The sequence below is a fragment of the Leptonychotes weddellii genome, chromosome 3, assembly GCF_054177405.1.
Source record: "Leptonychotes weddellii isolate Sample4059 chromosome 3, ASM5417740v2, whole genome shotgun sequence".
NCBI classification, from domain to species: Eukaryota; Metazoa; Chordata; class Mammalia; order Carnivora; family Phocidae; genus Leptonychotes; species Leptonychotes weddellii.
In genome coordinates, this window is record NC_138371.1 from 70,777,283 (window position 1) to 70,792,469 (window position 15,187).

At 32.9% G+C, this 15,187-nt stretch overlaps 1 protein-coding gene across 7 annotated transcripts in view; it reads left to right on the forward strand.

Annotated features, from left to right (window-relative positions):
- PRPF40A (pre-mRNA processing factor 40A) overlaps positions 1–15,187 on the forward strand; it is a 55,640-nt gene that overhangs the window by 26,593 nt on the left and 13,860 nt on the right. For 5 of the 7 annotated variants that reach the window (XM_081814437.1, XM_081814443.1, XM_081814438.1 and 2 more), the window contains 8 exons: positions 6,078–6,188; positions 7,706–7,826; positions 8,059–8,112; positions 9,640–9,664; positions 10,357–10,731; positions 13,175–13,283; positions 13,747–13,811; positions 14,143–14,307. In XM_081814437.1, the coding sequence (XP_081670563.1) occupies positions 6,078–6,188; positions 7,706–7,826; positions 8,059–8,112; positions 9,640–9,664; positions 10,357–10,731; positions 13,175–13,283; positions 13,747–13,811; positions 14,143–14,307 (1,025 nt within the window). The remainder of the gene's footprint in view (positions 1–6,077; positions 6,189–7,705; positions 7,827–8,058; positions 8,113–9,639; positions 9,665–10,356; positions 10,732–13,174; positions 13,284–13,746; positions 13,812–14,142; positions 14,308–15,187) is intronic. The other 2 variants (XM_081814440.1, XM_081814441.1) reach the window with 1 other exon arrangement.

Here is a 15,187-nt window from a genome sequence, read left to right on the forward strand (position 1 = left end):
TTTGGTCTGTTAACTTTTTATCCATATGTAAGTCCCTCGTTTTCATTACAGTTTATTTTACCTTCTAAAAACTTGATTTTTTTATCTAAGATTTATTTATTTGACAGAGAGAGCACAAGTAGGCAGAGCAGCAGGCAGAGGGAGAGGGAGAAGCAGGCTCCCGCTGAGCAGGGAGCCCGATGTGGGGCTCAATCCCAGGACCCTGGGATCATGACCTGAGCCGAAGGCAGTAACTTAACCAACTGAGCCACCCAGGCGCCCTAAACAGGATTTTTTTCACATTTTTATTGCAAGCTAGTTATTGTCAATTCAAAGATTTTTGTATATTTATCTTAGATCCAGGTCTATTATACTCTTTTTTTTTTTTTTTTTAATTTCAACTAGGTTTCACTTGAATCTTTAGCAATAAAGATAAAAGAATTTATCTCTTTCCCAGATACACCAGTTATTTCATTTTATTGCTATTACATGTTTGTTGAAATACAGTGATTGTAGACTCACCTTTTGGTCATGATTTTAATGGGAGTGGCCTTAGAATAATTTTTATTAGTTTTCAGTAAGTTGCCCTTTATCATTTAGGTTTTTCTTTTTGTTGTTTCTAAGATTTTTGTTTTTATTTTTTTAATACTTCCAAGCCATCATAATTTTCAGGATGTGATTTGATCATACCAAGTGTATTGGTGTGCTCCTGTGATTTTTTTTTTTTCAGTTTGTTATTAGAAATAATTTCTTTCTTATAGATTTCCCAATATTAAACCACCCCAGCACTGCTACAATCAATTCTACTTGGTCAGAGTATAGACATTGCAGGATTCTCTTGGCTAATGTTATATTTAAGTTTTTAAGATTTATATTCATAAGTAACATTACCTGCTTTTCTTTTTTGATACCTCTTCTTTTGAGTTTTATTATTAATAAAGAGCTTTTCATCTTTTCCTATGACCTGAAACAAGGACATTGTAATTCTGTGTTCTTTAAAGCTTATGTGGTGTTCTGCTATGAAATTAATCTGGTTGGGTATCTTTCAGTTGCTTCTACAGTAATTGGAATATTCATGTATGATGTGTTTCTTCTAGGACGAATTAGAATAGTCTGAGGAAATGATTTCCTCTAGATTTTGGGAATTGGTTGTAAATTCATGATTATGTTCTTCCTTAATTCTAATCTTATATTTTGGCTTTTTATTAATTTCCCTTATTTAGAGTAGTTCCTTATTTAGAATTTTTCTACCTATTTAGTATTTAGATTTAGTCATGTTTTTTTGGTTTCATTCAGTTGAACTTACACGTTACTACAGAAAACTCGTATGTATAAATGTTTACCCGATGTACATATGTTTATATAGTTTGAGTATTGAATTTATTCACAGCCCAATTGTTGACTAGCTTCTTGATATCTGAAAAGTATATTAGTTGTCTTGGTAAATATATATATGCTTTTTTTCCTTTTATCAAGTCTTTTTTTTCTTTTAAAAATTTTCTGTATATATTTTGCTGCTATATCACAAGGTCTCACTTTGTATTTCAAACTGCATCTTAGACGTTTTCTGTTATATTAAAAAACAGATCTCCATAAGATAAATCTACAGTATGAATGGACCCTAATTGAATGGTTTTCCTGTGGGTGGATATTGAATCATCTCTAATTTTTCCTCATTACAAGTAATCCTGTGGAGAACATTCTTGTACATCTTTGCAACTATATAAATGGGGTTTTGTGGAGTGAAATATCAGCATCAAGAGGTTGTTTGCATCTCTTTTCTTTTTCTTTTGTTTATTTGCATTTTCAGTTTTGATGAGAACCAGTAAATTGGCAGCGAACCAATACCAATTCCATTCCAAACACTAGTGTGACAGTGCACATTTCTTCACATCCTTTTAACATTGTATACTAAGTCGTTAACTGTCACTGACCTGAAGAACAAAAAGTTTTCATTTAATGTATGCTTCCTTAATTTACTAATGAAGTTGAATATCTAATTATATTATCTGTATTAAGTTCTGTTAATGGTCGTGTTTATTTTCCCATAAGATTGTCTTGTTGATTGTAGTAGATTTTTGTATATTAAGGATGATAGTTTTTTAATGTCTTACTTTGCAAATTTATGCTTCCACTTTATCATTTGTGAAAATGCTGACTTTTGGTTTATTACCCAGAACTGCCATTTGTGTTGACAGTAACTGTCACAGTAATAACAATAATTTGGGGAAGTCTGTCATCTGTGACATAAGTGCAGAGTAATTCTAAAGCTCCAGTGCAAGGATTATCTTAATTGTTCCTACAAGTCCTCAAAGCAAATAACTTACGGTTAAAAGCAATATCCTGGTTTTGACCCATTCAAAATACACATCTGAATTACACGTTACTACAGAACATTGTAAGGTTCTTTGTTAGGTTTTCTCTGATTATGCAAGGGCAGTCTAAGTATTTGATAGGCAGCATTTGTTTATTGCTCTGAAAGGTCTTGTGTTTTTTAAAAAAATAGGATTTTTAGGAAAATAAGTTTTTGAATAGACTCTGCTGTTCTCCATATTTAGTAAATACTTGCCTAAGTCATGTTTTATCCTATGAAGACATCTTTACAGTTGTTAATTATTGACATACCCATTAACATTTTATGCCATTCTGCATCTTATATTCAACATTCAAGATACATTTGTTTTTAAATTTTTCTTCTAAAATATTACTACTTTGGCCAGAAACAAGATACAGTTTTACTTTAAGTTGCAAATTAGATACATTTAAGGAAAAGGAACAAAAATTTATCAGATAAATCATTTTTCTCCAGAATTGACTTCTATAAGTAGATTTGGTATATTAAAGGCATTAGTACAGAATTTATATTCCTATTTGAAATGATTCTGTTTCTCGTAATACAAAGTGTTGGAGCCTTGCTCTTCAATAGGACCTTAGTGGGTGGGGCAGGACAGTGTTGTAATGAACTCACTAGCCAGCTGTGTTACCTTGGGCATGTTCCTGTACTTTCTTGTGTTCCTTTTTCTCTTCTTATAAAGTGGAGATAATAAATAGTATCTACCTGGCGGGATTATTAAAAGAATTAATTTGAGAATTGATGCAAAGCAATTAGCACAATGCTTACCACTCATTGGTAGATCAGGAGTTTATGTGTCCTTATTGACAAGTAGACTGTTCTGAATATAGTATCCTTCACACAGCATTTGTGTGGGTAAAACCTGATCTTTAGAAGAAAATTTGAATTATTTCTAGTTTTATTTACTTCCTGAATGACTATGAGCGGGTTATTAACCCTCCTAAACCTTGGTTTTCTTATTTGAAAAATGGGGATAGTGTTCATGCTGCTTTGCAGTGTAGTTAGTTGTAAGGCTTAAATAAAATAATAGCTAGTGAATACTAAATTGCTTTATTGTTTGTTTTACTGGTTTGTACATTTCTCCTCTTTATCCCTATTATTTGGTCAAGTGTACCTTGTCCCTTTTTAATTCCATTTTTTCATGAGTTTATTTCTGGTGAACTTCCTCTTTTCTGAATGCCCTTTAGCAGATGTTACTTGGGAAATTTAAATATAATTTTGGAACTTAAGAGATTCCTTTTTAGTGCAGTCCTGAGATGCTTCTGAGTTCATTTTTTTTTTTTTTTAAAGATTTTATTAGAGAGAGAGCACAAGAGGGGGGAAAGGGAGAAGCAGACTCCCTGCTGAGCAGGGAGCCCGATGCGGAACTCGATCTCGGGACTCCAGGATCATGACCTGAGCCGAAGGCAGTTGCTTAACTAACTGAGCCACCCAGGCGCCCCCTTTTTTTTTTTTTTAAATATGAAAGAAATATAAACCTCTGTCTACCTTAGCAGGATTTAATTTGTCAAATGAAGCAATACTCATACAGTTGAAGCTTTCATGTATCTCTAAATCACATCACCTTTTGGTTAGATGTTAAAGTGGCAGCAAGCCAAATATTTTCCAGCAGTTACTATAATGTTTGCTCCAGAGAGATTGTAGTTGTCCTATCCTGCACACAGTGCTAGAACAAGTTAAAGAATTTAATACACTTTTTGAACTATCTTTCTATACCATGCAGATTCCATTTTGTAAATAGTGATGTGAGAGGACTTAATCTGTATAAGAAGAGATAAACATTTTCTTATCAAACAGCTCAAATTTTATCAAGTTTTTTCTTTGAATTCTAATGGCTATTTAAAATTCCTTCACATTAACTCTAATTTTCTTCTCAGAAGTTTTAGAAAATAATCATCTTCCTCATCTACTTGTCTGAAAATCACATTTGTGTTAAGTCCCCTTTTCTTGTTCTCCATCCTCACCTTTTGCAAATGTTCCTTAAATCACTTAGCATATTTGCTTTGACCATTGAACATGTCTGAAATTGAGATTCATCTTGTAATCTATTGTGTCTTACGATCTCCATTCTCCAGACAGCAGTTATGGCTTAGTTGTGCATGATTGAACAACAAAAAGTGCCAGCATCAGAAGAATGAATGTCAGTGGCTTGAAAGAAAGTTCTAGAAGTAATGGCATAGCACTCTTATCAGCTTAGGAATAAAATGATTATGGTGAGAGAGTAGAAAAAGCAATGAAATGATATGTGTTGAGCCACATTCCCAAAGCAGAAATCAAAAGTAGGTATGTGCTATTTCACAATAAAGTTAATAAGGAAGAAAAAAAGGTCACCTTTAAGTATGGACAGAAGATAGTTAAGAACAAGTACTGGTCATTTTTAGTTTTTTGTGTTTGTTTTAATGCTGCATTACCAATATTTTTGATAGCAAAGGGGATGATATTGTGTGGAATATAATGGATGTCGGCAGCTCTCATACACAAAATGGTCTCAATATGAAGTTTAAAGAACAGCTGAACTATTCTATTTGCCTTTCTTTTTATTCAAAAAACTGAATTGTGGTAAAAATCAGTGTCTAAGAATATATCTTTCAGAAATGTAAGTTAAAAAGCATGTGATAGTTCGAAGATGATTTTACTTTTTCTTTTTTAGAGATATTTACAGTGTTTTGTCTTAGATTTGAAGAAATGTGATATAGATCTTCTCTAATCACTCTTTCAAGCCTACTTTGTTATTATCTAAATAATCTGGTACCTGGAACTGGACTTAATATCTTTGATCTCATTCAGTAATTAATTCATTCATGATTCCTTGTAAAATTACTTTTTTTAAACAACCTCTTCATTAAGGATATGATTGACTTATAAAACTGTACATGCTTAATGTGTACAACCAGATGATTTGGGGAATAAATGCATACCTGAGAAACTATCACCACCAAGACCACAGACACCTATCACCTCTCCAAGTTTCTTCCCACCTTCTTTATTATTTTATGTATATATGTATGGGAACCTTGTAAACTCTTAACCAGCATTTATTTGAGGCATCATATTTATTGATGCCTGAGGTTTTACTAGCAACTTTTAGTAGGTTCCTAGTAGTTCTTCTGGGTCCAAGAGTGGATTTATATTCTATATCAAACTAGTGTCACATAAAACTTTCTCACCCATCTTGTGTTGAGGCATTTGGATTCACATTTTATCCCTGTTAAATTTCACCTTGATTGTTAAATTTTGACTATCATCCAAAACCCATCCTTTGTAGTTTTGACAGCTGCATCTTTATGGCATGTCAGTCTAGAACTTTGTCTAACTTGATGTAAATATTCTCTGAATTCACGTTGTTGAGATCATGATCAATCCACCTATACAACAATAGCATCTGCTTCATATATTTTAGCTATAAGGCATAGCTAAGATAACCTATGTTGCACATAGATTGTCTTTTGTGTGTTAGTTAGAAAATTACCATTCTTAAGAGAAACATTCCTATCCTTAAACTTCTGAGATACTTTGTAGAAGAGAGAGATCCATGCCACTTTTGAAATACTTTTAAGTCTATTTTTCAGTTACCTCCCTACTACTTGCATTGATAAATTATTCTAAGTGACTTAAACTGTGAAAAGTATGCCTATTTTTATACTTTTAATTTCTTCATATATTGTTAATGAAACTAATGAAAACTGATATTCAGTGTCATAGCACTGTTAAATAATTGAAATCTTTTTGTAATTTTTTTCTTTAGAAATCAATGTGGACCGAGCATAAATCACCTGATGGAAGGACTTACTACTACAATACTGAAACAAAACAGTCTACTTGGGAGAAACCAGATGATCTGAAAACACCTGCTGAGGTGAAGTTTGAGGCTTTAAAATTAGGGATTGTTAAATAGATTGAGTCATGTTTTTCTTAGGATTTTATTGGTGATTGTTAGAAGGCAAACCAATTTTGTTTACTGATTTTTGCCCCTGCTCAGTAAACTTTATCAGGTGGCATCAAATTAAGAAGGATTAAAGAATAAATTGGAAGAGCAAAAGGACTCTCTGTGCTCTATTCTTTAAATTCACATTTTTAAAATTTATTTATTTAAAGATTTTATTTGTCAGAGAAAGAGTGCACGTGCACAAGGGGGGGAGCAGCAGGGAGAGGGAGAAGCAGGCTCCCCGCTGAGCAAGGAGCCTGATGCGGGACTTGATCCCAAGATGCTGGGATCATGACCTGAGCCCAAGGCAGACACTTAACCGACTGAGCCACCCAGGCATCCCTAAAATCACATTTTAAACTGTTTTCCCTTTATAGCAAACCTAGGTGATTGCAAATGTCTTCCAGTGAATTCTTAAACATTTCCAGTGAGTTTGGGGTAATGGAGATGGAATTAAATTAAAAATACAAGTATCCTGTTAGAGTGGGAAATTGTCTTTGTGAAAAAAGCCCCTGAAAGTATGTGTATTTCTTTTTGTGTTGCAAATTTTATCATTCACAGTATACAGTGTGGTAATTAGATTGAAGGACTAAACTGAGTAAACTTTATTGCAAATGGTTTAATTAGGAACTCTGGAGTCCTAAGTAAGAGTTGATCTGGTATTTCAAGCCACACTTGGAGATTTTTCCAAGTTGGCAGCATATCTTTATTTTCTCCCTCTTAATTAAGGAATTTGAGGATATAAAAATATTTTCCAGGCCACCACACTAATATGCACAGCAGTACTTGGGATGGGAGGTTGGCATAGACTAATTTTTTTTTATCCCAGTACTGATATAGGCAGTTATTTCTTCCTTAAATATCATCACTAAGACACCGTCTAAATAGGAGTTTTCCATAGCATTCTCATGCCACGCTAACCAGTTTTATATATTAGGTTTTAAGGATATCATACTTACTGTTTCCTTACATAAGATAGTTCACATAAGTTTAATAAATTATTAGCCATAAAACTGATATCTAAGCATGGGTAAACCAGATTTTGCTTTTTCCCAGTTTTTATGTTTTTCCTACTTTTGTTAGTATTTGAGAAGTCTGTGAAATGCATATGATAAATTTCACCTATGATGGGGGTGTAAATGGCACCAGCAAATAAGATTTGAAATTTACTTAGACCTGGTTTTGAATCTTGCCTCTGCCCCTTAATTATATTATCTTAAGTTACTTTCTGTAAGTAACAGTATAAATTTGAAATAATAGTATGGATGTTGCAGTATTATTACAAAGATTAAATAATATTTTAAATAATATCACCTACTAAGTATTCTATAATTGGTGGCTTATCTTAAAAGCATTTGATTTGTACAGATTGATAATATTTAGTGAAACAGTAGTGTGAATGATTAGTGATGCTAAATACATTACTGAGGATTTCTATTTCCCTTTAGCAACTTTTATCTAAATGTCCCTGGAAGGAATACAAATCTGACTCTGGAAAGCCTTACTATTATAATTCTCAAACAAAAGAATCCCGCTGGGCCAAACCTAAAGAACTTGAGGATCTTGAAGGTAACACAGAAAAAAATAATTTTTAATGTTAATTTTTTACATATCTATGTCATTCACATTGAAACAATCCTTCATAAATAGGATTGTTCAAACACAGGTCTTATTTTTAAAAATGATTAGAACATTTTAAATGGTGTAACAGTTTTATGGGCTCTTATTTTCTTGTTGCTCTAGATATCAGTTCTATAGATTTTAAATAGATTTTTATTTGATTTGATTCCACTGAAACTAGGATACCAGAATACCATTGTTGCTGGAAGTCTTATTACAAAATCAAACCTGCATGGTGAGCTGCTTTGATAATTCATTTTCTGTCATTATTTAACATTTTTAAAGTATGTTACTAATGTTCACTAACCATGATTGGATAAATCTGCAGTGAGAAACCTCTAATTAAAAATTCATTAAAGGGTTATATTATAAATGAGCTTGTAACTTTTAAAATTATACTTTGATTTAAAAAAAATTTACCATTGGAAAATTGAATAAGGACATCATGTACAATAATTCTAAATACAACTGTGTGTGTTGGTACATACATGCAATATGTGACTTAACCCATATAGCAGATAGCAGAGAGCCTTGAGTTCAGTTTAAATTTTTTTATTATCAGACTATACATTTAATGCTGATATTATTTTAGCACAACATGGCAAAATAGCCTTTATGTTATGGGAGAATTAAACAAAATGCCATGCTTTACTTAGAGAGGGAGTATTTTTCATTATCCTCAACTGTTCAGAATACCCCTGAGAATCTGGAAATACTACCTAATATGAAACCCAGTTCTTCAAATAGCAGAGATTAGAGTGAGAATTGAAAATTTAGTTCTTTCACTCTCACTTCTAATAGAATCTGGTATCATAAATTATTGATTTAGAAGCAGTAGATTTTAGAAATGGGGCTAATAAAGTAGAATAAAAAAAATAAAGAGAATAAAAATTTCCCAGAAGAACTGTGGTCTTAAGTCTACTTACCTTTTTCTTGTGTCACATAATTAGCTTAGATCATCATTGTATCTGAAAAATATGTTAGTAATGATGACTCCTTTAGTATGTTTTGTCAGACATCCTAAACATATTTTCAGAAATGGTTTCCATTAAAGGGGGATAAGTTTTTAAAATACTTTCATAAAGTTCAGCTTTGTTACCACTTACGTGGACCACCTCATTCCCTATCAAAGATGCTGAATATTTTTGTTATCCATAAAGAAAAATTTAATTGGAATAAAAGCTGAAATATTGAATGCAAATCTTTAAAGGTCTTTAAATTTCTATACTAGCATTGGCTAATAATAATATTGTAGATAGGTAGATTCCCATTTTATTCATGTAAGAAATATCAAGCTCATTTCTGATATAACCCTAGTATAAAACAGTTGGTGTGTATAACTATCTATCTACCTGTCAATGCTAGTATATTGTGCTGGAATTTCATGATATGAATTTGGTCTCATTTTGAATTTGGTATCTTAGGGAAAAAACCAATTAGTTTTACCCTTGGGGAAAATAGTGTTTTAATCCAGAATTATACAGATACTTTCAGAGAGTTTTTGCAATAGCCAGCAGCCTTTGGGAAAGTAGCAGTGTGCAGAGAAACTTTCCTAAAAACTGCTGTTGTTTAAATTTGTCTTCATTCTTTAATTGCTACCCTGCAACTTTGGAGTAAGAATTTGCTCTGAAAAAGTTTGTTTTTGGATGGTAAATTAAATCTTACTGTATGAAACTTCTCTTTATCTTCCTTTAATGTTTGTTTTCAGTGATTGTATTTAAAATCCATGTCATATGTAACTTTGCTTTTTTCTCTTTAATAGCAATGATCAAAGCTGAAGAAAGCAGGTAAGCAATTTTGGGCATCAGTACAATTTATAAATTTGGTATCTCCTGTATATAGCATTCTTGTTTTAACTATTTGCTTTATAGTATAAATAGTATTTAACAGGTCGGGCCTGATGGTTTGATGTCTTTGGAGATTGGGGGCAGGAGAAGGATATTTACTCAAGATATACAAATGACACTTTACTAGACAGTGATTGTTGGAGTTTGGATTGCATCCTTTGAATTAAGAAGGCTGTGTTGTAGAAAAGTTCAAAATTTGGTTTGATTTAATTTGGGAATGGATGAAGTATATATGTCTTCCTGTATTCAGGTTTCCCTTTTAATATATGAAATGGATAAAATTTAAAGTTCTTATAGAAATTTATGATATAGGCCAACTTTTATGATGTATAATACAGTCTGATAGTAGGGCATTTTGTGAACAAAAACAATTATTGGACTTTTGGAAGTGCAGAGTGTTGCCTGAGTCCCTGTCCTGTATTAACCTGAATGTTTGCTCAGTTAAATCAAAGTAATCCAGTGTCATTCTGTGTTTTTCATCTTTTCAAATGGCTTGATAGTTTGCCACATTGCCTTTCTCCCTTTTGTAGTTTCTCTTACTCATTTGATTTTATGATAAAAACTAGTATTGTTTGGCTTTCTGATTATTACTTAAGGAGATGACCCGGGTTTTGTTGCTTTTTAATACATAGTAAGCAAGAGGAGTGCACCACAACATCAACAGCCCCGGTTCCTACAACAGAAATTCCCACCACCATGAGCACCATGGCTGCTGCGGAAGCCGCTGCCGCCGTCGTTGCTGCCGCCGCCGCCGCTGCCGCCGCCGCTGCCGCCGCCAACGCCAGTGCTTCCACCTCTGCTTCAAACACTGTCGGTGGAACTGGTCCAGTCGTTCCTGAGCCAGAAGTTACTTCGATTGTTGCGACTGTTGTAGATAACGAGAATACAGTGACAATTTCAACTGAAGAACAAGCACAGCTTACTAGTACTCCTGCTGTTCAGGAACAGAGTATGGAAGTATCCAGTAATACTGGAGAAGAAACAGCTAAGCAGGAAACTGTAGCTGAGTAAGTTCAGTGACTTGTGTTTGCAAATCAGTACCAGACCTCATTAATGCAAGAAATTGCCAGTTTACATGGTGGCCATTGAGTGTTCAAAATTTGTGTGTGAATCAAAACATGAGCCTTTAGATAATGAATCATTATCAAGGCTGAATTTTGTGACGTCATGCTCTTAAACTGTTGAAAAACTAATCCTCAAGTTTTAGGAAGCAGAATTCAGAGATCGAGGGTGAGGCACAAATTTAGAGGGGGGTACCAAGCACCTTAGTAATCAAGATACGTCAGTTGTGGTGCTGTAATTTTAAATCAAAACTAGTGCAAAAAAGCCATGATTATTAAAATAACAAAATTTTAAATACAGGATTAGTATTACTTTATTTTGCGGACAGTCTCAAATATGACTTAGCACAGCCCTGAAAGGAAGTGCTATAGTTTGATGTTGAACAAATAGAAGCAAAAATTAAGTAGACAAAAATATTTAGTAGGATGTAGAAGGAAAACTGTTACTGTAATTAAATTGCTACAACTTTTTAATATGGCAAAACAGCTGCATCTGTTAGTTTATAGTTCACATGTACTTGTGTTCCCTATCATCTGGTCATATTTCATATGGCTGTGCTTTATATAGATAAAAAAGTAACCTTGAGCCATGCTTCCTGGCTTTAATGATGTCCACATATATTTTAAAAAAAAATGTTAACCATGGTGTCAAATTCCAAACATGATCACCCATCTTAATATTTAAGCATATTGATTTCATCTCCCAACTCCTTCTTGTAAATATACTTTTTTAGATTTTTATGTACATTTCCCAAAGTTGAAAATAGCTTTATAATTTTTTCTGTTTAGAAGTTGAAAAAGGAATCTAATGGTATATTTGAAGGCGTAAAAGAGTAACATTTTACTTATATCCTTCGGTCCTTTTTTATTTTTATTTTTTTTTAAGTTTTCTTTTATTAAAGATTTATTTATTTGAGAGAGAGAGCGCACACACTCGTGCAGGAGAGAGGAGGGTAAAGGGAGAGTGAAAGCAAACTCCCCTCTGAGCCCAGAGCCCAGCTTGGAGCTCCATCTCAAGATCCTGAGATCATGACCTGAACTGAAAGCAAGAGTCAATCAACTGAGCCACTGACGCACTCCTGTTTTATTATTTTAATAATCTCTACACCCAACATGGGGCTCTAACTCACAACCCAAGATCAAGAGTTGCATGCTCTTTGAACTGAACCTGCCAGACGCTCTCCTTCTGCCCTTTCTCTGCGCATTTAAAAATACATGCATTTTATATATGTATATTAAACCTTTATCTGATGTCTTTTACATTTTAAAGATACCCCATCATGTTGAATGATGGCATATTATTTTATTATTTACATATACATAAATTTCAGTGTTTTGATAGACATTTAAGCTTTGGGGGATGGTATTTTTTTTACATCTTTTTTATCCTTTATTTTTTTCTACAGTAATTTGTTTCTCGTAATTTTAGCAATGAACAGTTATTTCCTGCTTATTTTCTTTCTAGTATTTCTTTAAGTGCCTGAGTCATTATAATCTTTTTATTTTAATTACTGTAGTATAGACCATTTATAGCTGTTAATTTTTGACTGGGCCCTTTATACTATTTCTGATGATTTTAAATAAATTTCCCAAGGTAAGGTTACTTGACTCAGAGGGTGTGAATATATTTTTTGTGGTTGTTAGTATTTGCTCCAGTATCTTCCCCTAAGTTTTCTACTTAGTTTTGGTTTTCTGCATTTTTTACCCCTTTATATAGGAAGGGATTATATGACCTTTTCATAAAGACCCCCAAACTAGTACAGTTGATAATTCTTGGATATGTTAATTCTTTTTGTTTGAGGTCAGTGTTTGGCATACTTTTTTTTGTAAATTATCACAGAGTAAATACTTTCAGTTTTGTGGATCATAAATTCTGTCACAATGATGTAGTTCTGCTATGATAGCACACAATAAGCCATAACAATATATAAACTCATGAGTAAAACTATTTACAGAAACAGGCAATGGGCTATATTTGGTGCATGAGTTGTAGTATTCCCATCCTGATTTAGATCCTCAGCATCTTTTTTTATATTCATGCACACTGCCCAAATCCTTACTTATTAAGGCACTGAAATGAAGACACTGGGTAAGTTTTACAGACCATTTAAGAGTATTCATTTGTGGACTAGTGGAACTAATGTTTTAGTGCAATTGTTTCTTTTAGAAGCCGTCATGCAAGGTCCTAATAACTGAATGTTTCAGGAAAAAATTATATTACCTTTATGTCTTTATGTTTAGCTAAGTGTGTAGGATTCATATAGGAGACTTCATTCTAAAATTGTAAAATTTAACCTCAATATCAAACAAATAATGAAAACATTGTTTTTCCAAGTGAGGCAAATGTTTATACTTAAATTATAAATACAATGTTTGAATTTACCTCTAGTTTTACTCCCAAAAAAGAAGAGGAGGAAAGCCAACCAACAAAGAAAACCTATACTTGGAATACAAAGGAAGAGGCAAAGCAAGCATTTAAAGAATTATTGAAAGAAAAGGTACTAAAGATTTTTATGTGACATACAATAATTATCTAATAAATGAAGTTACTGTTTAATGCAGTCAGTACCTTGATGCCTTTGTTGAAAATAGTAATTTCATAAACTATTGTAAGCAAAAATGAACAAAATTTGCCTTTTTTTGAAGAATATTTTGTGTACAGTGTACTACACAGCACATTCTACCTCTGTATTTAATGTTTTTTATTCATAAAAATAGTTTCTCTTTTAACCAAAGGTCTTAAGAAAAGTATTCTTGCTCTGTTAAATATCAGTTTAAGTTTTCTTTTTAGTCTATGTGTATATTACCCAGGTTTGCCTTGGTTCAATAAGAAATTATTAGACCTCTTTCAAACTTGAGTAAAGGGAAGTGCTTGATGTTTGCAGTATTATACTTTATTTCCTGGTGTATGACTTTTACAATATTTGCAAAATTTTAATTTTGTCATTAAATGGTTTTCAGCGGGTACCATCTAATGCTTCATGGGAACAAGCTATGAAAATGATCATTAATGATCCACGATACAGGTAACACTTGAAGTTTTTTATTTACTTTTCCAACCCTAGCAAATTAAAAATGTGTAAAATAATATAATTTTTAACCTTCATTGTCTTTTCTTATTTTAGATAACAAGAACAGTTGTTATATGTCAGATATGAACCAAAAAAAGCCAAAAAGCTTGTCATACAATTTGAGTACAGATTTTAAAGTAGAAATTATTTTCTGTAATTGTTTCTTAATTTTTAATATCTTACTGGAATTTTCTTGATTAGCAAATGAAATCTTTTTTTTTTTCAAAACTTTGACATTTGATCATCCTGCCTTCATTTACTCTTATATGGTATTTTTTCTATTTAGTGCTTTAGCAAAGTTGAGTGAAAAAAAGCAAGCCTTTAATGCTTACAAAGTCCAGACAGAGAAAGAAGAAAAAGAAGAAGCAAGATCGAAATACAAAGAGGCTAAGGAATCCTTTCAGCGTTTTCTTGAAAATCATGAGAAAATGACTTCCACAACCAGATACAAGTAAGATTTTTAGTAATGCATAGTGTATGTTTACTGCACTGTTTCTGTGTCAGACTTTTTGCCAAGTGTAGTAACCAGTCCAAAGTATATGCTTATTAAAGCTAAATGACTATGAGTAGGGCAGTTTTATAAGGTACAAATCAATAGTTAAATGTGGAATTTAACTTAGAGACTTACTGAGTTATTAACTAGGGACTAGAACAAAAGAGGGGTAGACTGAATGCAATAATTAAAGCCTGACTCCTTTCTATTTAATATAAAAACTGAGGGATGCCTGAGTGGCTTAGTTGTTTAAGCGTCTGACTCTTGATCTCAGCTCAGGTCTTGCTATCAGGATTGTGAGTTCAGGCCCCACGTTGGGCTCCACGTGTGGAGCCTACTTTGAAAAAAAATACATATATATGTATACATTAATTATATATTATATATATAAATTGAAATTTAACATTTTTGCAATAAGTTAAGTTCATTTTCCATATGTACTTTGTTATTTTCCTCAGTTTTCTAGAAAAGCATTAGGGTAAAGATTCTTAATTTCTTTAAATAGTCCTGTTTTATGTATTATCTAAATTTCTGGGCAACTTTTTGAAGTCTATAATTTAGTTCCATGGACAGTTTGTTAGTGTCTTATAGCTACCCTAAGAAATATAGTCTTGACTACAAAACATGGCTCAGTTAGAATTATCCACTCCTTGGGGCACCTGGGTGGCTCAGTAGGTTAAGCGTCCATCTCTTGTTTTCAGCTTAGGTCATGATCTCAGGGTCATGAGATGGATTCCCACATCAGGCTCCTGGATCAGCTGGGCATCTGTTTGGGATTCTCCCTCACCATCTCCCTTTCACTCTCCCTGCCTTTCTCTCCCTCCTCCTCCTCCTTTCT